The sequence below is a fragment of the Diadema antillarum genome, unplaced genomic scaffold (genome assembly GCF_040938485.1).
Source record: "Diadema antillarum isolate AM-2024a unplaced genomic scaffold, OU_Dant_1.0 scf00000027, whole genome shotgun sequence".
Taxonomy (NCBI): domain Eukaryota; kingdom Metazoa; phylum Echinodermata; class Echinoidea; order Diadematoida; family Diadematidae; genus Diadema; species Diadema antillarum.
In genome coordinates, this window is record NW_027270916.1 from 2,867,692 (window position 1) to 2,889,690 (window position 21,999).

General features: G+C 39.4%; 1 protein-coding gene across 1 annotated transcript in view; it reads right to left on the bottom strand.

The window, feature by feature from the left end:
- The window catches only part of LOC139735269 (prokineticin receptor 2-like), a 42,897-nt gene extending 21,366 nt beyond the window's left edge, over positions 1 to 21,531 (bottom strand). The window contains exons 1-3 of the mRNA XM_071646027.1: positions 21,426 to 21,531; positions 13,923 to 13,966; positions 12,462 to 12,766 (exon numbers count right to left, since the gene is read on the bottom strand). Coding sequence (XP_071502128.1) covers positions 12,462 to 12,766; positions 13,923 to 13,966; positions 21,426 to 21,531 — 455 coding nt within the window. The remainder of the gene's footprint in view (positions 1 to 12,461; positions 12,767 to 13,922; positions 13,967 to 21,425) is intronic.
- Between the last annotated feature and the right edge of the window lie 468 nt (positions 21,532 to 21,999).

Consider the following 21,999-nt stretch of genomic DNA (forward strand, 5'->3'; position numbering starts at 1 on the left):
GTAGCCTTTAAATAAGACGCTCTTATTATTCCGCTTCAGGGGGCCATATGGCGAGAATCTCAAAACGTAGAGTATTACGTGCCCACGCAATGTGTGCCATCACCAGTGAGGTCATTCGAAATTTTTACCACATTGGTTACTTGTAAAGAGCCACAATTTGATTAGTTTGCATATTTGGCTGATTATTGTGATAGGAGTTCATTCATTTTTAAGATTTCATTTCCTTTCTTTCATTTCCTCCTTCTCCCCTTTCATAAACACTGAGCAAGATCAGTCAACAAACAAACGTTTTATCCTTAGCATAGGTAATATCAAAATCAATTCACGACCACGTAGTGCAGAGTAGCAAGGAGGCCAACCAAGCCAGATCCTTTGCTTTTTACATCAGTTTATGCATTTAGTCTTGATTTAAGTGTTTTAATTGCAGACGGTTTCAGTCGAGGGATCGTTGGGAGTTTGCAAGTCTTCAGCAGACCGCGAGAAGACAAACCCAAGGGGATTAATGCCGAGGCGAGGTTCCACAACTGCCCACAACTGAACTCGTTCACCTGCTTTCGACACCACCAATGCAATGCTCCATTTAAGAGGCACCCTGAAAGCCTTGCCATAGAAAGGCGTATAGTCAATTTCCTCGAGGATGTTTGAAGGGGACGAGCTTAGCCGCCAAGTCTTTCCTGCTCTCAACCTCGGCTTGCCTTATTCCCTTATTCATGAAGCAACATGTAGGTCTATATCGATGGTGGAAAACATAATAATCCTTGATTGTAACTGGCAACATAGATATTTCCAGTGTGATTGATGGACAAGCAGAACAAATAGAAACTTCCCACGGGACAGGCTCCTGACAGAACAGCTTCCCGCGGTGGAGCGGTTAAATGTCGTCTGCAACATTTTCGCGCCTTCGAGTTACAACATTCATACCCCACCCTTCGGAGATGACGTCAGGCCAATGTCAGAAGGGAGCTTTATTTTTTTTTCTCTCTCTCTCTGTCTCGAACTCAACCTCCTTTTCTTTCAGCACACCAATGAAGAAGTGAATGATTTCGATAGTAGACAGATAAAGTGAATAAACATGTTTCATCAAAAATTCAAATATATTTTTGTTGGAATACCATGCAGGGCGATGTTCAACATTCCAGACAGAACAGATCAAACACAAACCAACAAACCAACAAACAAAGAAACAAACAAGTGGTATGCAACATTAATGCAACAAATTGTAGAAAAAGAAACCCTTAGCAGAAGAATAGCTCATTTGTTGAACTAATGTTCAATCAAACATTTTCTCCATGATTGACACAGGTAATTGAAAACAATGTCGTTCATTTAAAAGATTTTAAGCAATCAAACTTGCTTTGATGTTGCCGCTTAATTAAGAGAGGAGTTTTGAGATAGAGTGATGTTAGGGAGAGTTTGAACTGGCCCGAAAGAGCAAGTATATAGTCGTTATAGACAAGTGGTAGCTGAGACAGGTCCAAAAGGATCAAACTTCTCCCTCTCCCTTCGAAATGCTTGTTTCCCTGTTTTTTGCAAGGTGTCCGTAGCCAAGGTAACAGTACACATCATTATGTGGCATCTCAAAGTCATCTTTCGTGTTCAAGACCTGGTAGCGTAAGGATACCATAGAGTGGGAAGGCTAGCCTGGCTCGGATATATTCGAGAATCCCCGTAACGTATTGTGTACAGCTTTATAACTGATCTCTATGTCTGTACACACACAGCCGAAGATTATCGACTGGGGTCGACTGTTACCGAAGAGCGTACGCTTCGATGCACACAATTTGCTGACGAGCGCTATTCGTAGTTTCCGAATGTACCCCTGTGGGCACCAAAATGTTGATCGATTCAATCGGGCTACCCATGAATCCCCACGTTACTGGGTTTTTTTTTGACAGGAAACTTTGCCGGACTGTTCAAGTTAATTTCGGTAAAATGAATATACGTCCAGACTAACAGAGCGACGAAGCGATTCATTAAATTTACACGCGCGCGCATACACACACACAGAGACACCATCACCACCACCACCACCGTTTTTCACCAAATGTGTGATATCGGTTGCAGTCACATTCTGCAGCAAACTCCTTCAGGTACATACGACAATTCATAGTCTGAGCTCTTCATCAGTGTACCAACCAGTAAACGAGCAATAACAAGATTTTCTTTTGTGTCATATTTTTTTTTCACAACACATATTCAAGCACTGACGTCACTATCAAGAACATCTGCATGGAGGGTTTAAAAAAAACACACCACCTTTTATTAGTTTAAGAGTTGTCGGGCACACTACATACTTGCTGTTCTGCGATATCTTGGTTGATTTTTTTTTCCTTGTTATGTTTTTTTTTCCTACTGCATCAAAGCTAAAGGAAAGGGGGAAGAAAAGGTGCTAGTGTCACATTGAGGAATAAGACTGCGACGCGAATACGGGAAAGGCGCGCCTATTTTTCGACTCTCGTAGTCATGCCGGCATTTTGAAGACCGCTGGCGCTGCAGGTGCTTAAAACACGAGCCCCCAGAGACGGGTTCTTTGGCTGGCAAGAGCACGTGACGAGCTGAATTGACAGCCGACAGAGAGGGACGGGGGGGGGGGGGGAGGGGTGGGCAGGAATCAAAGCTGTTGTTCAAACAGCGAAAAGAAATTCACGAAGAGACGACACAGTGGAGATACGTGCCGTGAAGAAGATCTCTGAGGTACGATTCTTCTGGGGGAATGAAAATTAATTCAAACATTCGTTCATGCCAGATACTTAGTGCAAACGTTACAGTGCGGACAAAGCTATAGTGACTTTTGATTTTTTTTTTCTTTTAAAGTGCACAGAGATTTTCAAGTTTCCAATTTCTTGCCAGTATGCAATTGCGTTGTCAGATGATCAACTTATAAGATTTTTATCTGCAATACTGAATCACAAGTTCGCTCATAGAAGTTTTAAAATAACCGAATACGAATAGTTCTTTAGCAAATAAAAGTAGAACTCTTTCCACTGAATATTACCTGGCTAGATTTCCAGGTTTATTCTGTATCATGTTACTTGTCAGTCGTGACTGGAAAGACTTGGAAAGCAATGTTCAACAGTGGTATGTTAAACCGGTATGATAAATGTTGTTCTTCAATAATTGCGTTGAAATCTCATGGAAAATTTGGCAATATATGAGCGGAGGGTTCCAAACGTCAATCTATCTATGTAATCATAGATGATGAAGTGATTAGATAAGAATGTGATCAAAAAGTAAAAAAATAGGATTTGCACACGAATACAGGTTTTGAATAAAAAGAAGCCGACGAATAACTCAAACAACGATGTCGGTAGGCGCAATTCTTCGTGATTTACTTCTAATATCATGAAGACGCTATACATTCGTATTTTGAAATAACCTTTCTTCTTTTTACTCCGTGCTAGTCTTTCTGTAATCCCAAATTCTAACATTATGGACATTAATCTCCCCTTCTCTTTTTTGTTAGACACAACAAATGTTTGGAAAAAGAAGTTCATCCACTATTGTCATCCAGAACCATTATTTTGCTCATGTGTTGGACTGTTTCTGCCCGCATTGATCTACCAAATAAACTTTGTGTACAGCAAATATGTAAAATGTATTGTAGTAATGGATACCGATGTAGCTGCTTCTTGCCTTGTCGAGGTCTTTTATGAAACAAGATGTATTTCTATAAAATTATGTTAACTGGAATACACTACTTTTTTGTCGTTATCAATATCTATGCGTATCATTTGGAAATGAAAATAAAAACCCAATGGTGTAAAGAGTGGCTAGTTTGATTTTTCGCAAAACATGGAATACAATATTCACCAAGGGAAAACATTGAAAATGCAGTTGATCCTTAAACTTTAAGGACGCGGGATAAAGACCTCCTGGTAAAGATGTTACTACTTCTCTCGAAAATAAATGGGAGCTAAACAAGCAAACAATGAAAGGGTATTTCGCATTTCATTTGGAGAACCTCCGGATGAGGAATTGGTCAGCCTTAGAGAAAGGCCGATATGTAAGACACAGAGAATCTTGCGGAAGAAATAATTATAAGCAAAACCTACGATCTGTTGTCGCTATTTATACACACAATGATGTATTGCCCATAGGAGACAGGATATGTAGCCGCTACAGGCAGGTGGCCGCTTAGTCAAGGTTGATTGTATAACATTTTCATTTGTTTGTCGTAGAGCGTCTTCATTTCCCGCCCCTGGCTAAATCTTGTCCTACGGGAAGAAAGGAAATTCGCTTTTAAAAAGATTGGCGGAGGGATTTGAATAACACGCCGTCTTTAATGGTCGGATGATGAATTTGCAAGTCGTCGCCAGGATAGTTCATCGCAAGATAGGTCGAAAAGGACAGGTGGTTCATAGATTTATACAATCACTTGAAAGAAACCTAAACATCAATGTGCAGTAAGATTTTTAAAAAATGTATACGATATATTATATAGGCCCCTATACACTTGAGTGCGTGTGTATATAATCATGTTTGTATGTGTGTGTGCATGACTATTAGGGCACTCAAATATTTTAATTTGATCCCTTCCTTTTTCAAGAGTACAGCTGACATAAAGTAGCATCGCAGCGTACTCTGAGTGTAGCATCAAAAAACAAAAAACAAATGCCATAAAACAAAACAAAACAAATTATATCCTCTTCTCTTCTTAACCATTTGACATAAGTTATTCATTCCTTCATGAGCTCAGAAAGACATCCATGATTTTCTCATTGGTCACATTCAGCGCAGCAGGTCTCAGTTAAAATTTCTTGAAATAGTCCACTGTGTCGTCCTACATGGTTTTACTCAAGACTCACTTCATATCTAAAGACGATATAGAAGCAGTGTACCGAAGGGGTGAAAACTGCGAACAATGGCAAAGTGTGTATTGTTCTCTTTTTTTCGGTACAATATCATCGTACATAATATGTACGATGTATACGATGTATCTATATATATATATATATATACATATATATATCTACATCTATCTCTCTCTCTCTCTATATATATATATATATATGCATATATATACATGTATATATATATATACATATAAATATGTATATATGTATATATATATATACATATGTATATATGTATATACATGAGTATATACTAAATTCAATGATTTTCCGTCCAAATCATTCAACAGTTGAATTGATAAATGCATCACCTAGCATTACGTAGACGTATTTCTTTTTATTGATAGAAATTGAAATAACTGAATTGAAAAAAAAATCATGAATTGAAAACAACTACCGTGGGAGGTAAGTCATCTTGTACTCATCCCTTGTGATGATGAAGTGGTTAATCGTAAAAGGAGATGTGATGAATTATGGAGATCACGCTGTCGCTGGTTCGCGTTGAAACAGTTAAAAAGTTGAGCGACTTTTACAGGTCTCACACTCGAAAATAAGGATCCATAGAGATACGTGTTGAGAATTTTATAAGAAATGTTAAAAACATATGAAAAATTTCAGGAAAGATCCAGTGTCCTTCATGTTTAATCTTTAAACTTATTTCATTCTAGTCCTGAAATTTGTAAGGGGGGATTCTGATGAAACTCCGTTCAGAGGTCCCTCAAGTAAGACTGCAGTTTTAAAAAAAAAATCATATTTTAATAAATCAAGGTAGTCCCCCTAACTCTAAAGGAAAGTCTGTCCGTTATCCACATCTCGAAGAGGTATTTACCCTTATCAACTACACCTAATCAATTTAGGTCAGTGCGGTGTGGCTTGCTTTTTATATATTTTTTTGTAATCCATATTTATTTCAGCATCTGTAGTACAAAAAAAGTGAGGGTCTCCGGCTATAGTCCACTTTCTCTACAGGCGTGAGGCCTATAACGAGAACCAAACTGCACACCTCGCGAACAACGCATTTGTTGCGCTCGTGAGCACCTATACAATTATTTTCTTTTTTATCCCAAACTTAGCGCCCGCGGGCATACTTTTATTAACTGGAAAATGATGGAGATAGCACGGATTTTTTTTTATGGGTTACGTGGCCGCTGACAGTGACGTATCGATACGCCTGGACAGACCGCTCGCCAAAGGAGCCGGAGTGGTACTGGTCATCGCTCATGGATACTCCAGAGTCCGGAGAATGACGGGTCAGACGAAATCGATGCCCCGGCTTGATACACATAGCGCGCTTTCGACACAGACATTTACAAGGGCTATATATGATTCAAACCATCGAGCGTATTGGTGAGGTCATCTGCTGACCCATTTGTTTTCCCCGTGAGGACACAGCATTATTCTTTCACACATATCCAGGCCTCGGAAGAAAAAAAAACCATAACAAAACAAACAAAATCAGATCAAAGCTTTGTAGGTCAGAGTTAGGAACATTTGACACTGATCAAAACAAAACAAAACAAAACAAAACAAAGACTAAAATATAGATCAACAACAAAGTAAGCCCCCCCCCCAAAAAAAAAAAACAAAACAAAACAAAACAAAACAAAAAAACAAAAAAACATATTCCGGCCCTACGAAGATATTGTCTTCGTCATTGGCTTCTTCTGAAAAGGTATTAGCGCTACACACATGTGATTCCCCTCGCTGATTTTATACGTGGAATGAAATAAATGCATATTATTTACCTTTCAAACTGTTGAATCAACGAAGTCAACTAAATAAAAGGGGGTTATATCACGTTCAGACTTTTTAGCTTTAAACATCATTTTCCTCCCCTCCTTTTCTCCCTTCTTTTCTTTCCCATTATCTTAATCCATCGCCTCCGCAATGTGTAGCGTTCGCGTCGTAAATCTAAAGCTCGCGATTGAAATGTCCCATAGACTCAGTAAGGAGCACATAATGTTCCGGTTTCCTATTCTTAAAGAGACTATTTGATGGATTTTTACTTGTAGACACGCTTGAGTAATACAAGACACTCCCAAACTCACCCTTGTTTGTGGCAATAACTTTCCGCTCCGCTCTTGCTTTACCAGGATGGATAGGAAGCTTTATATAATTATGACAGCAACGTAATCTTGTGCTTTGCTGTTGAACGCTCAGCTCTGGTTTTAACCACGGCTCGCGTGGTTTGTGTGTTCGGATCCCCCTCGGGAATACAACCCAAACGCGAAGCTGTGTAATGACAAACGCCGCTACCGCTGTCAAAACACGGGTTAACCAGTTCGTGCCCTTAGTTCATATCGACTTTAGATCAATTCGGGCGAGTAGTGGGTCAGGTAGACACATGTTCACTACGTGTAGTGTAGCGTTCACTTCCGCCATTCTGGTCACATTTCTTTTTGTTTGTAATCAAAACGTAGATACCATCCTCTGCCTTGACTAAAGACACTATACTTGGAGGGATACTATTCGATGAGAATCTCACTTAACATGGGGTGCTGAAGATTCGTGCTTTTACCGGCCCATTTCGTTCTCAGTCGGAGGGGGAAAAAAAGAAATCGGTCACGTGTGAAATAGGGATGTGGATGTAACGTATATAGAAACGAGAAATCTATAAAGGCAGCGTGTGGATGCAAAACGAGGGCAGAGTGGCAAACTACGTCGGATCACAGGCGGAGAGTTTCTTGGCAGAGTTGCCCCAGGGATTATGTATGAAGCTACTCGGTCAATCTTTAGATTTTTAAAGAAGGTTTTTATTTCGTCTCAAGTCTCAAAGTTTTTGATACACACCCTTTTTGACACTTTCAAAATAAACTGAACCTATAGCACTAGCCGTGATACAATCTAATATTGGGTCTTGTTTAAGTCCAGCAATAAACCTTGACAATGAACGTATACCTTCTATTTTAATATTAAAGGCGTAATCTCCCATTTGCAGATGAAACAAAAACCCAGCTTTAGTGCTTCAAAATATTTTTAAAATGTGAGTTAGGAATAGAAACAACCAATGTAAAAATTTGAATCATTATGATTAATGTTAAATATAAAATGTGAACAATAGTTATAATAAAATTGTTTCTAGAATAAACCATCTACAGTTATGGTCTATTGAGAAAAATAGTGATATCTCCTTATATTTTAGGCCTTATTGCAAAATTTTTACGTGGTAGGATGTTTTGTGATACAACTGACCTACACATATGCATCAAATGTGATATCTCGAACACTTTTTTTAATCACTGCTCCCAAAGGTAAACTGTACCTTTAAGGTTGAAGTGCAGGGGAGGCGTTTTGAAACGTGGCGCAAGGAATGATAATGCAAGAAGAAGGCAGGAGAAAGGCAACATCGACAGGAAGACATCAAAACACATAACAGACAACATTTGACTTTTCCTTTATGTTAGTCAGTATAATTTTTTTTTTTTAAAAGTGACAGACACGCTAAACCTTTGCTGACGTACTTCAGCGCCTCGGGCGTGAAATCAGAGGCAGCGTTAAATGGACACTATTTGCGATGCCTGACTTCAAATATTCCGCGTGCCTTCCAACCTGCGACCAGTAGCCTACGTACGAATTATCCTATGTATGGGATATGCTGGAAAATCTTTAGGCATCTGCGCCGACATTGAATTTTCGAACTGGTGCATTAATCTATTGAAATAAATGGATTCTCGCCTCCTGAGTATTCACATGTCATTCACAAGAATGAAGAAATTCGAACAATCGAGATCTTACGCCCGGTTTACCTATATGCGTTGTCAGATATGTTTCTATGTTGAGTAACCGTCAGAGCTCCAACAGACACCCTTTGCAATCTGGTGATGACGTTGTTCATCATCATACGATTAGTATCAAGAATTGTCACTTAACCGGCAAGAAACCATTTGAATAGTAATTGATTTTCCAATTTAAGGTTGTCTTCCCCCTAAGGTCCTGCAACGAGGTACATACTTCTTTTATTCCAATCACATGAATTTCACTACATGTAATTTTTATTTCATTTCATTCATTTCTTTCTGAAACTTTTTCATGAACAACATTTTACGGGGAAAGTGCATATACAACGTATGATAAAACTAAGGGTAAATATTTTAACTTTGTTATGCAAATTAGAATAAAACTTAAGGGATTATAATTATTGAGCAATGAAAATTGCGTTGTCTGTAAATACCCCACAGGCATTCCACTGACCATCGGAGGTTCATCTGACCCCCCAAAGGCAACAATTTCGGCGATCCGATGAATTCCGATGAAAATCTGACCTGACAAACTCTACAGACTGGCACCAAGGCTCACCGAAGGTGGTAACCAATTCCAAACGAACACCAGAACCAAGACTCAACCTGTCCGATGACTGTTTAATCGTCGGAAACTCAACAGATTCTCAAAGGACGTCGGATGGACACGCCCAATAGTCGCACAACACAAGTCTAACACATATCGGATTGACTCGACACATATCGGACTTAATCGTCACTTATCCGACACTGATTGGAATTGCGACTAGAAATTGTGTCTAACGGACAGTGTCGGAATGTTTGATAGGATTGCTTGGGTTGTCACAAAAAGTTTTAAAGTATGACAACCCCGGAAGTAATATATCATCCATTACTTTTCTTAATACAAAAGGTGCAGGTGCATGGGGGTCAGGGGGAAGGGTGCTTGGCCCTTAAAATGTGTTTTATAATCATTTCACTAGATAAAGGCGTAGAATGTACAAAAAAGCAGTCACAACTTATCAATAAACAATAAAAAGGTTAAAATGCATATTCCATCCGTTGTATATTGATTCAATAACATTTCTTTAGTAATTCTTTAAAAGGAGTAAGGATGCATGTTTGTTTCAAGGAATTCAGTAGTAAATTCTATGTGTCAGGTTCGTGGTGTCTTAGGGATTTAAGTGCCAATAAAATCCTAGGGTTATAGCCGCAAATACGTACGTGTTAGATATTAATGCAAGTTGCTATTGTATGACAAGAATTTAGAAAATACTTAAGTAAAACATTTTGTAATGATATTTAACAGCTATTTGTATAGTATAACGATGTGGCTTGAAAATTGTAAAATAGAGACGTGACGGTTTTGCGCAAATCCTATCTGCTCACTTTTGTAATAAATCTATGATTTATTGATCTACTTTGGAGATTATCAATTATAATATTTTGTTGTAAATTTACATTTCTGCGAGTATGTAAGAAATATAGTACGTAATACAGTATGTAATATATATATATATATATATATATATATATATATATATATATATATATTCACACACATATAAATTGAAACAAGAAAGGGAAAACTGACCAGAAACAAATAGTAAATGGCGAAAACTTTGAGCAAAAAACAATGGGTTTTCATCGGGATTCGAACCCGAGACCTTCGGATTACTAGACCGGTGTTCTACCGACTGAGCTATTGAAAGCCCTAGATCGGTGTTCGTCCCAAACCCTTAACTCTCTTTGCTCGTGTGGTCAGAAGCTATAGTGTGTGTATGTGTGCCACACACACACACACATTAACCTGACATAGACCCAAAGGACGTAAATCAACTTTGGAATAAATGCGAGGGATCACCGAAGCGATGCAGCTTTTTATTTTTTGTAATATGAATTGAAACAAGAAAGGGAAAACTGACCAGAAACAAATAATAAATGGCGAAAACTTTGAGCAAAGAAAATGGGTTTTCTTCGGGATTCGAACTCGAGACCTCCGGATTACTAGACCGGTGCTCTACCGACTGAGCTATTGAAAGCCCTAGATCGGTGTTTGTCCCAAACCCTTAACTCTCTTTGCTCGTGTGGTCAGAAGCTATAGTGTGTGTATGTGTGCCACACACACACACACACACACACACACACACACACACACACACACACACACACACACACACGCACACACACACACACACACACACACACACACACATTAACCTGACATAGGACCCAAAGGACGTAAATCAACTTTGGAATAAATGCTAGGGAATAATGGGATCACCGAAGCGATGCAGCTTTTTATTTTTTGTAATATAAATGGAAACAAGAAAGGGAAAACTGACCAGAAACAAATAATAAATGGCGAAAACTTTGAGCAAAGAAAATGGGTTTTCATCGGGATTCGAACCCGAGACCTCCGGATTACTAGACCGGTGCTCTACCGACTGAGCTATTGAAAGCCCTAGATCGGTGTTCGTCCCAAACCCTTAACTCTCTTTGGTCGTGTGGTCAGAAGCTATAGTGTGTGTATGTGTGCCACACACACACACACACACTGGGCCGAATGCATAAAAGAAGCAATTGCTTGTAAGCAATTGCTTCAAGCAAAAGCACAAGCTCGTCTAGCAAAATTTCTAGCTCAAGCAATTGCTTAAATCCATATGCATAACCTTTTGCTTGTGCTTATACCTTTTGCTTGTCCCGCACAAGCCATTGCTTGCGTTTTCAACAAAAGGGACGTCACGCCTGTGCGCACACAAGAACAAAGGCGAGTGTGACAGCATATATTTGAAAGGGCGTGTGTGTGCGGAAACATTTCCTGACATAGCAGAAGAGCTATGAAATGACACTCATAAATGCACACGCACACACATCTATATATTATACACACACACGTACTGGCTGATTCCCATCACTGCTTATAGTAGCCCGGATGTGCCAGATCGCACATGGAGAGAGGTCTCCTTGCTCTCCACCGAAGTCAGACATCCTACCTGTTTTTCATCACATTTTGCGTGCTAACCACTGGACATTCCCGTTGCTAAAACGGAAAAGTTTCTTACACTACTTAGGAGTAATTTCTCGTAGATTTATACCACTCTTGCACAAGTGTGGTCTTTCTTTTATTAATATGAATATGATACTTAAAAGGGAACTTCCCAGTTAAGCAAAAGCTTAAGCTCATTTTGCAGAGCTTGCAAAATCGTAAGCAATTGCTAGCAAGAATAAGCAAAAGCTATGTTTTATGCATACGTTTTTAAGCAAATGTTTGGTCTCAAAGCAATTGCTTGCGGTCAGCAAGCAATTGCTTGTGCTTGCTAGCAAAAGCTTCTGCTCGTAAGCAATTGCTTGTTTTTATGCATACGGATTCGAGTAAAAGGCTAGCACAAGCAATTGCTAGCGTTTATGCATTCGGCCCATTAACCTGACATAGACCCTAAGGACGTAAATCAACTTTGGAATAAATGCGAGGGATCACCGAAGCGATGCAGCTTTTTATACACACTTATATATATATATATTATAGTATGTAATGTAGTATGTAATGTAGTATGTAATGTGGTATGTAATATAGTTATAGTTTGTAGTTTGCAAGACACGACATATTACTGAAGATGTGCCATTCATCATTTTATTGTAATGAAAACTGTCCATGTTTTCATTTGTTCATTGTCATTTTTTATTGTGGGGTGTCTTTTGTTCTTTTGTTTGTCTTTTTTAGACAGCGCAGGAAATGTTCCTCTCAAAGTATATTTACAAAGTGGATAGTTCATAAAAAACATACTATTTTAGTTTTTTTTTTTAAAATCCTCATTTCAATAAGTCGAATTCATTTACATGCTTCCCGCCGCAACAACTACTAAGTTAATTAGTATTTGATTCGATTTACCTGTCAATGGCGATCGTTAGCAATGAGTTGACGGAGACGTACAGCGACACGGCCTTCAGGAATGCCACTATGGCGCACATGGCCTTGCCGAAAGGCCACGTCTGGTGAATATAGTAGTAAAAGTTGAATGGCGCCACCACCGCCGCCACCAGGAAATCCGACAACGCCAGGTTGCCAATGAGCAGGTTCGTCACCGTGCGCATCCGCTTGAAGCGGTAGATGACGCAACAGAGCAGGAAGTTGCCGGTGCCGCAGATGACTATCATGAGGGTATAGCTGATAATGAGAATGACCTTTGCCCTATGCTCACAGTGTAGGCTTGCATCATCTCATACTCAGTGCCGTTGGTGTCATAGTCATAGTAGGAGTACGGGTTGAGGACGCTACCATGCTGCTGTAGAAATGGGTTCGCCTCCATTACGGAGATTGGGTCTTCGTCGGCCTGGTAGGAGACGGGAGAGGCCATTGTGGTTCTGATGCAAATTAACGAAAATGAAACATTTGTACGCCAACACCGGCGCACAAGAAGTTAGTTCTTTTCTCTCCTACCCAGGTATACTCAGAAACTTTTCCCAGTGGTGTGTATGCACCCTTTCACCGCCTTCGCTTTATTTTCACCGCCGTGAGTGAGAGGGCAAAGCGGAGGGAAAGTTTCGGGTATCCGCGCCGAGTGATCACGGCCTGGGAGTCGATCTTGACGCGGTAATCCGTGATGGCCAACTTGCACCAAGCCAGCAGGTGGTTCTCCACAAAGAGCTGCACTTTCACTGGCTCAACGATGATGCCCATCACAATGTGGTCACCTCCGATTGATATAGTCTTTAGGAGATTCCTTGCGCCTCCTCGACATAGGCTGTCTCCCCCTCAAGACTTTTCTAAAACAATTCAAATTTGCTGTCTTGAAAATTAAACAAACAAACAAATAAACAGACGTCCACGAACTTGAAACATTTAAGTCTGTTCGCAGAATGATGTTAGCGATTATAGCAATTAATCACGGCTTGCTTGTACCAGAAATATCCTTATAATAAATCCAAATTTGAAGAATACATCCCAACAAAAAATACGTTATACGGAAGAAACCACTCATCAGAAGAAGAAAATGAGGGCGTCATATTCCTTATTAAATGTCTCCGCAGATTAGTATTCCTCTCGGACTCAAAGTTATTATCCTGGTAAATACATTCCTTGGAAAAAAAATGTGAGTAATATCAACTTGGTAGAGTTAAAAATAGAACGATACTGACTCTGCACTTGAGAGGTGTACCGGTGGAAGAGCAAGTCTTCGGCGGGCTCGAGCGGGGAACCTTGTGGCGTCGGTGATGGCGGACGCTCGAATGACGAGGTTTCAGTGCATTCGTAATATCACGCTCTCCCCATCTCTGGTTTTCTACCGTCTTGGGGAGAATGTATGACTTGCGCAGAACAATCTCCGCAGCTGATGTGCGCATTGCGTGCCACGAGGAAAGGAAACGAGAGAGCGGGAGTTTCCTCCTCCTGTTTGTCTGAAGGGAGAACAGAAAGAAAAAAAAAGAGGGTGAATATTTCTTTCGCTGAGATAAAGAGTGTCTCTTGTAGTCCCCTCTCTGGAGAGGACACGGCCAATGTGTTGAATCAAGCAATTATTACGCCACACGTCGTTAATAGGGGGCTTCCTGCAAATTTACCCAAGCATCTAAAGTGTATTTGAGTTGGGGACGATGCACAGCTTACTTTACCAATCTTGTTGCGCCTCTCTGGAGCCAATGGTGAATATCAATCGCGACTGATGGCGCCTTCTGTTTCAGTTCTGAAGACCACTAACATCGATTTTCAATCATTTCCCGTTACGTTCTACTCTAGAAAAAAAAAGATAACCAAACAAAACTTTTAAGTGGTCTTCAACGAAGATGCCGACCCAACCCTATATTGTTGGAAAGAAATGATAGTTAAAGAATTCAGAAAGAGAATAGAGCCGTCTAGAAAAATAAAGAGAAGCAAAACAGGAGCAAAAGGATAGAAATGAATGAAACTTGAGGAAGAATTAGAAGATGACGAAGAAGAAGAAGAAGAAGAGAAATGAAAATGAGATAGAAGAGGAATACGAAAAAAAAAGGACAAAAAGAAGGAGATGAACCAGGCACTTTTTCGACTGCCTACTAATTATGCTTTGCCTGTTTTGGTTTTTTTTTTTCCAATTTCTGCTTTATAATGTGCATAATAACAAAACGTAAACAGGCCAAATAAAAGAGCAGTCGGTACATGTTAAACATCAATCGGGTGCACAAGTAAATTGCTATAACGAAGTAAAGATTTTGGTCCTCAAATTATTATCTATATCATTATCTTTGCAGACTTTTTTTTGAATGACTTTAACAAAATTTCAATATGACGAAAAACAAAAGTGCCGGTCCTGCGGACTTCTTATATAACGGGAGTTGCCTGTATCAATCATATTTCTTTCTTAAATCCAAACAACCTCTTTGATGTTTGGGTTTCCATCGGGTGAGAAACCGACGCCAAGAGATTGTACTGATGCCGAGACGAGTCAAAGCGACTATGCTGCCAACAAAATCATGCACTATTTGTCAAGTCAATGCTTTTAGCATTCGAGAAGTGCATTTCCCCTACAATAAAGAGAGTGAGAGAAACGTTAAAATCAAACTTTTCCGGTGCCATATATTTGACCTAGGTTTAGAGATCTGGTTATCTTCATTGGGGGAATGGAATTGCACTTCTAGAGAAAAAAAAAACAACAACGCATGAATCGATTTGTGTTAACAGGTAAAACTATATAAACAAAATGAACTCTTGTTTCGCCTTATAGAGCTATACGTTGTAGTTTCACATTCCATCTAAAATAGAATTCTAGGGTAAGTAACTTTTGCTTAGTATACTGCCTAAAGGTGCATAAAGTATGCATTCTTCATTCACGTGTATTCTTCCGTGTCATAACATTTAACATGCTTGCAATTATCATTGTTTTTTTCGGGGGGGGGGGGGGGGAGGTCACGTGACTTGTTTCAACTGGTTTATGTAATTCTGCACTCCCCCGCATAGATATATGGCACGCGCTGGATATTCTTTTTTGAGCTTACGTTGTGCATAGTTCACGAAATTTGCTTTTGAAAAATATGAAAAGTTTAGTCGTGCCGAGATTTTGAACGTGTCGACAATTTTGTCACGCATTTCACGCATTGACCTTATTGGTATGCATCCTCCCGCATGTTGGGCATCACGAATGTTTCCCACACTGGCAAGAAATGGCGCGTGCCGATGGGTAAGCCACGCGCAAGCCGGTATGCATGCAAGTGTCAGGGCAGCTTTTTACATTCTACACGTGAGCGGATAAGGGTCGTCTGTTAGCGAGAAAAACCACATAATAATAGGCTTGGTCAGACTGGCAAAAGATCGAGAAGTTTAAGATCGCGATCTTTGAGATCTCGAAGTTTTGCCAGTGTGACTGCGCCTACTAATACAAATGAGTGATGTCATAGACAGAAGGAGTTGTAGTGAGAGATGTCATACAGCGGCTGAATGGTTTCTTTACGTTGCAATGAACGAACATTTTTATTTTACTTAGTACAGTGTATTTCATTCTATTTTATTCTATATATTTCTGCACATAAAGTGTGCATAAATTCTAGCAATATACATGAACAACATAGAAAACATTGCTAAACATCGAATGAAGCTTGTTAACATAAAACAATTTGTTACATTAGTTAATGATATCTAGCTTTACAACTGTAACTGTAACTGGGGTCATTTGAACCATTGCTAAATGCGAACTGGTCTATTAATAACCATTTCTATATTCATTGTTTGCGAGATTGAAACTCTTCCATTATTCAAAATACGGATCAGTGTAAACGTACGCTCATCATAAAGAGAACATAAACACGTTTTCATTTTATAAGAATTTTGAACATGAAGATGTGTTTATCTTTATATTTTATTATTATTATCATTATTATTATTATTATTATTATTATTATTATTATTATTATTGTTATTATTATTATCATTTTCATTATTTCTTTTTTGCTGTGTGTATTATTCTGCTGTAAAATTCCTTCTCAATATGATAATTTTGTACTTCCAAGGTTAACGTGCATGTCACATAAAGACTTTCTAGTTGCTTGTCCTTGTTGTTGTTGTTTTTTTTTGGGGGGGGGTTGTTTTTTAAGCCCCATTCACATGAAATGAAATTTTCCGTATGCATGTAGTTTCTCTGCATTTGTTGTCGTTGTTTTTTTTTTTTTTTGATGATGAATGAAATAAAAGGAACCTAAACTGAAGGGATGTCATTATTGTGCATGGTTTAACCATTTGCAGAAGATGATGTTATTAATCCCCGCTAACTCTTGTAGGTGCCACCAGAGGTAATCTGACGCACTGGGCGGTCGTTGCCTTTGCGTATCGACCGTTCCCTATCGGATTTTCGAATCGCCAAGTCAGCGTGACCACGGGGTGGACGGGGAGGGCGCGGAGTCTCAGCAAGGGTGTCGGGAGCTTTTCGGGCTCAGGTTTCGTTCGATCCGCACTCCTACACCTTGACAAACCTCGTGATTGCAGAAGGTGTGGAAACTCGAGCCTTGTGACTGACCGGTGTTTTTGTTTTTGTTTTTGTTTTAATTTGGATATCCTCTAACGTAGAAAGTCATCTTTAATACTCCCTGCACACAATACAATTTACCATCACACACACACACGTATAATACACACACCGTTCACACACACATCAGGCACACGGCACAATCATACTAGTAGTTACATAGATCCCACATACTGTACGTATACGTACATACACACAGACACATCACAAAAACTATTACCTTAACACAAACATTCTTACACACACACACACGCACACGCCCGCCTCCCAAGTACACCGTAACCAACACAGACACACGTACACTTTACGCGTGCGCACGCACACACTCTCGCACAAATATCACACACCGTCACTCTAATCAGTAGCTCCATACTTGGATTCACGATTGAAACGTGGAACTGCGCGGTTTAATAGCTCCATGATCGAAATAAACACTTTCTGTCTTGTGAAAAGAAATATCTTAAACGATTCTTGAACGATCAGGGATTCATTTTGGAATGAGCCAGGCAAAGAGAATTTTTATTTTAAAGGAGACCTCCGGATGATTTTCTGATTTTTACAATTTCGAACAACGATAAATTACTTATACTGAGTATAATAGTTTCAGAATGTATTGTGATTGGGATGAGAAATAAGAATGTTTTCAAAATTCATAATAAACTGTAATGAACAAGGGTGATGACATGGCAGCCTCACCATAAGAATTCATGAGTTGGGGCTCAAGGAAACAGAACAAAAGAAGAAGGTATGCATACGTTCTACACAGGTGAACTTGTCAATCAAGCGGTATTGTAATGGAATTACACTGCTACATTTCTGAAATACGTGAGGCTCCTATTTCATCAAGACTGTTCAGTGTAATTTGTGTAAGACTTTTCAGAGTATTGGTTTCTCTGCTCAAAGATCACAATAAATTCCACAAATCTACACATGGAGCTGTCGATTTATGTACTACACGATGTGAAATTATGAAAATCGCCTGGAATGCCTCTTTAAAAGTGTGTCACCCCATGGCAGCGAACGAGACCTATAACACTGAGGTTTATGCGGAAGATTAATGATATCATCCCTCACACTATTAAAGCCTTAAACTCGGTTTATTCAACACGATAAATAGTTTTATGTGCGTGTGTTTGTCTGTGTGTGTCTCCTAAGATGTCTCTTCCTTCTCTCCCCTCTGTTTGTATTACATATATTTTTCTGTCTTTCTGTCGTTCCACTTGGCTCCACTACGCTCCTCATCCGATTTCTTCCAACATCACTTTGTCCCGCAGGCACAAGTAAACACAGCAACTAGTACACAAATTTTATTCACTTCATATATCGAACACCCTGCCGGCTTGATCAAATGAAACAGACAGGAAAACAAATGCAAAGCAGGAACTGAAAAAAAATAATGAAAGCTTGAAGATATAGTGAAATTGAATCCGCGGTTATCCAATTGTCGACACAAGTTGATGTCCATTTTGATGATGTGGGGCGCAACGGTAATCAAGGACAAGTGCCGAGTCTACTCTTCGAGCTCACACAGGATATGCACATAGAGCCCGGTACAATTTGTTTTACATTTACGCCGCGCAGGCTTAAAAACAAAGTACGGGCGAAACGACGTGTTCAAAATTTACGAATGCATTGCTCAATCGATCGCATTATCAAGCGGCCATACGTAAAAAGCTGACATTGAAGACGCATGCCGCACTAGAATACGATTTTAAACTTACGAATAAGATCATGTCTGTTTGAATTTCTAAAAGAAATGGGCGAAGTAAGCAAACAAACTATATAACAAAAATAAAAACGCCAACAAACTTTGGTTGACCACCCCATACTGTTTCAAAGCTCATAAAACTGATCATAACTTCTAAAGTGCACTGTGATATGCGTGAACTGCGTTGTAACAAATTTATAAGAATGGTGAGTATAACGGAAGGCTTACTTTATGCAAGAATAGGGGAGCACAAAAGTGTGCAGAGAATCTTAAAAAAAACATTCGCAGACATCAAACACACCTTAAAAGTTATTGAAAGTAAACCAAGGAACTGTCCTTAAAATCTCATCTGATATGAATTCCGAGATATGATCAGATCACACCTCTGTTTTACTAGATGTCTTCATATTCAAGTGTAAAAGCAAATACAAATGATATTTACGGAACAGGTACGCTCGCTCTTGATCGAGATTCCGAAATCTATAAAGTTGAAATGACAAAGTGCTAAATTGCTCGTCGCGTATGTGAAATAAGACGAAAAATATGTTTGGCATTTCATCGATGGAGCAAAATAATCCAAAAACCAGATGATTGTTCATGAAACACTCGTCATTTTCCCATTCCATCGCACTCAGCATCAATCATAACATGACAATGCTTTCCATACTTAACCAGGTATACACCTAATTTCATCTTCACGTGCAACTAAATAGCTGAATTGTGCTGGAAGGGGAAATGATAAAAACAGAAAGAGACGCGTCGGCTTGATTGTTTCTATATGATATCAAAATGACTGCGACCATTTTTTTCCCTGCACCTCAGCGTCTTTCGTCGCCTTTTGTTAATCCTACGCCTATAATAGTTCACCAATGACTCGAAAGAGGATTATTCGTTTTAGTGTATTAGATTGAAATCGATATGTGTCGGGTAGCTTTTGATCACAAGACTAAATTGCCCGTCTCGCCACGACGACTGACATGTTCCCTTCTCACTTGTTATGTTATCGAACATCTTTACTCAGTTCTAAGCCATTTTCATCTCTCTTTTGCCGGCGTCTGGCATTTGTACAAATGACGTTTCTTAGTAACTTGATGATGTAAGATGGAGACATCGCTAAACTCAAAAAGATGCAATTAAGTAGATAACTTTCCCTAAGAGTTGAGGAACATTACAGCATGGGGGGGGGGGGGGGTGGTACACTCTGAAGAACTGAAACGATGTCACTCTTTCAACCTCTTGTAACTGTTAGTTTTAACACTCCAAATGTTGGATTTACTATTTCATTATTTTTAGCTGGTAAATCCAACATTTTTGTTTAGTGTTAAATCTAACATTTTGAGTGATAAATCCAATATTTGCAAAAGGTTTGAGGAGAGGTAACATTTAAAAGGTTGAATTTTCGTTCCAATTCTTAGAGTGTATAGCTTTTCTGTTTCCTTACCACAGCGCAGAGTTCAACTAGTCGAAGAACTCATGAACCTGATTTCAATTGATATCGTGAATTTCAGAATAACTGTCCATTTCGTTAGCATTTATGATCTCTGATGTTCATGAGTGCACCAGAGAAGCCTCTCAACAAAGATTTGGTTTTTGTTTGTTTGTTTGTTTGTTTTTTTGGAAAAGATATGTGGAATGTATAGGAAGTTAAACAAGTAAACTGAAGAGAAAAAGAATAATATCTCAACAGTTCTCTGGCGAAAAATACTTCTTTTTCCATTTTCCTGTTAACTCTAACTGAAAGAGCAAAATAACACAGGGAGATATAAACTTGATGAGGCGTCACAATTATATTCCCATGGCTTTGTATAATAAAACTGTAAAATGATCATCTAATGCGACATCTATAACCCCTCCCCATTAAAGGTCATTATTACAATATATTCCATGACTGCAGTATCTTGATGCGAATGATACAATTTATCATTTATAACTATTGTCTTTTTTTCTCTTAAAAATAATATGATCTACAGAAGATTACGGCATGACCAGTAAATAGGTTATAGTGGAACTCGTGCTCCGATGACATCATCACTCGTCAATCGTCATTATAACAGGTGGATAATAGATAGTGACTAATAATGACACTCCCTCGTAAGAGCATTAAACACTAACTCTTTACCCATACTATCTATAAAGTGTCACGTGCATTGTAAGAAACTACTATGATACTGTCTCCTTGATTTCACTTTGCTAACAAAGGCAGTTTTAATTGTTTTATAGTTTTAATTGTCACTATCGCCAATACGCAAAAAAAGTACCCGGATGTGGCTTTTTCGTCAAGATTTAGTGCACTTCCGGGACTCGGGCACTTCCGGTGCAGGGCATATTTTGCACAGCGCTAGCGCGCGTGCGTGTACGTGTACGTGTTATACGTGCCTAGCGCCGTAGCCCTGGGCCTTTCATACAAGCTAGACATACTGCTTGCTCATAGCGATCAACTTGCACATCAGTCATCTTTGCATACCCTACGACAACGCTGAAAATAATACATGAAAATATTCACCCACCTGGATATCGTCATGGAAGGTCCTTCTCAAAACTTCGAGAGAATGACCGTTCCCCAGCTGAAAGCATTTTTGACGGAAAGAGGCATTCCTTGTCATGGAAAACGCAAGCCTGACCTCGAATCGCACGCGCTGTATATACTCAGTGGAGTCACCCGGAAACTTCACCCACGTCACGTCTCGCATCCAGGGATATTTCTGTAGATTTTTTCGCTTATCGTCCAGCGACCAACACATGGCAGCTTCGCAGTAGCGACTCATAGTCGTATTTACAGCAATTTCTCTAGAATGGAGAAATTTCAAATCATAAAAACGCTAAAATTCAAGTCGAGGGAACAGTAAGTACACGCCAGAATACAGTCGGCCGGCTGTGTAGCTGTGAGCTGTATGTAAAGAGCGTTCGCGTATCACGCGCGCGTACGAACGGAAGTGACTTGGCTCCCCAACTATCCCATAATGCACCGTAAATGACGCTTAAATTAACATCTGGGTACTTTTTTTGCGTATTGGCGATAGTGAGAATTGCTATGGATGGCCTCGTGTCTTTCTTTTTCCTGTGAGTGTTACGAGATCGAAAGCCTAATAGTTTTCCTAAATTTCACTCCTCCCTACGAGCCTGCGCAGCTCGTTCGTGATGGATGTCGAAGTGTTTGCAAACTGAGAAGCCACCGCCAAAAAGTTGCGTTGTCTGTGAGATACATTCTTCTTCGTCTTGTTTTTTGAAAACCA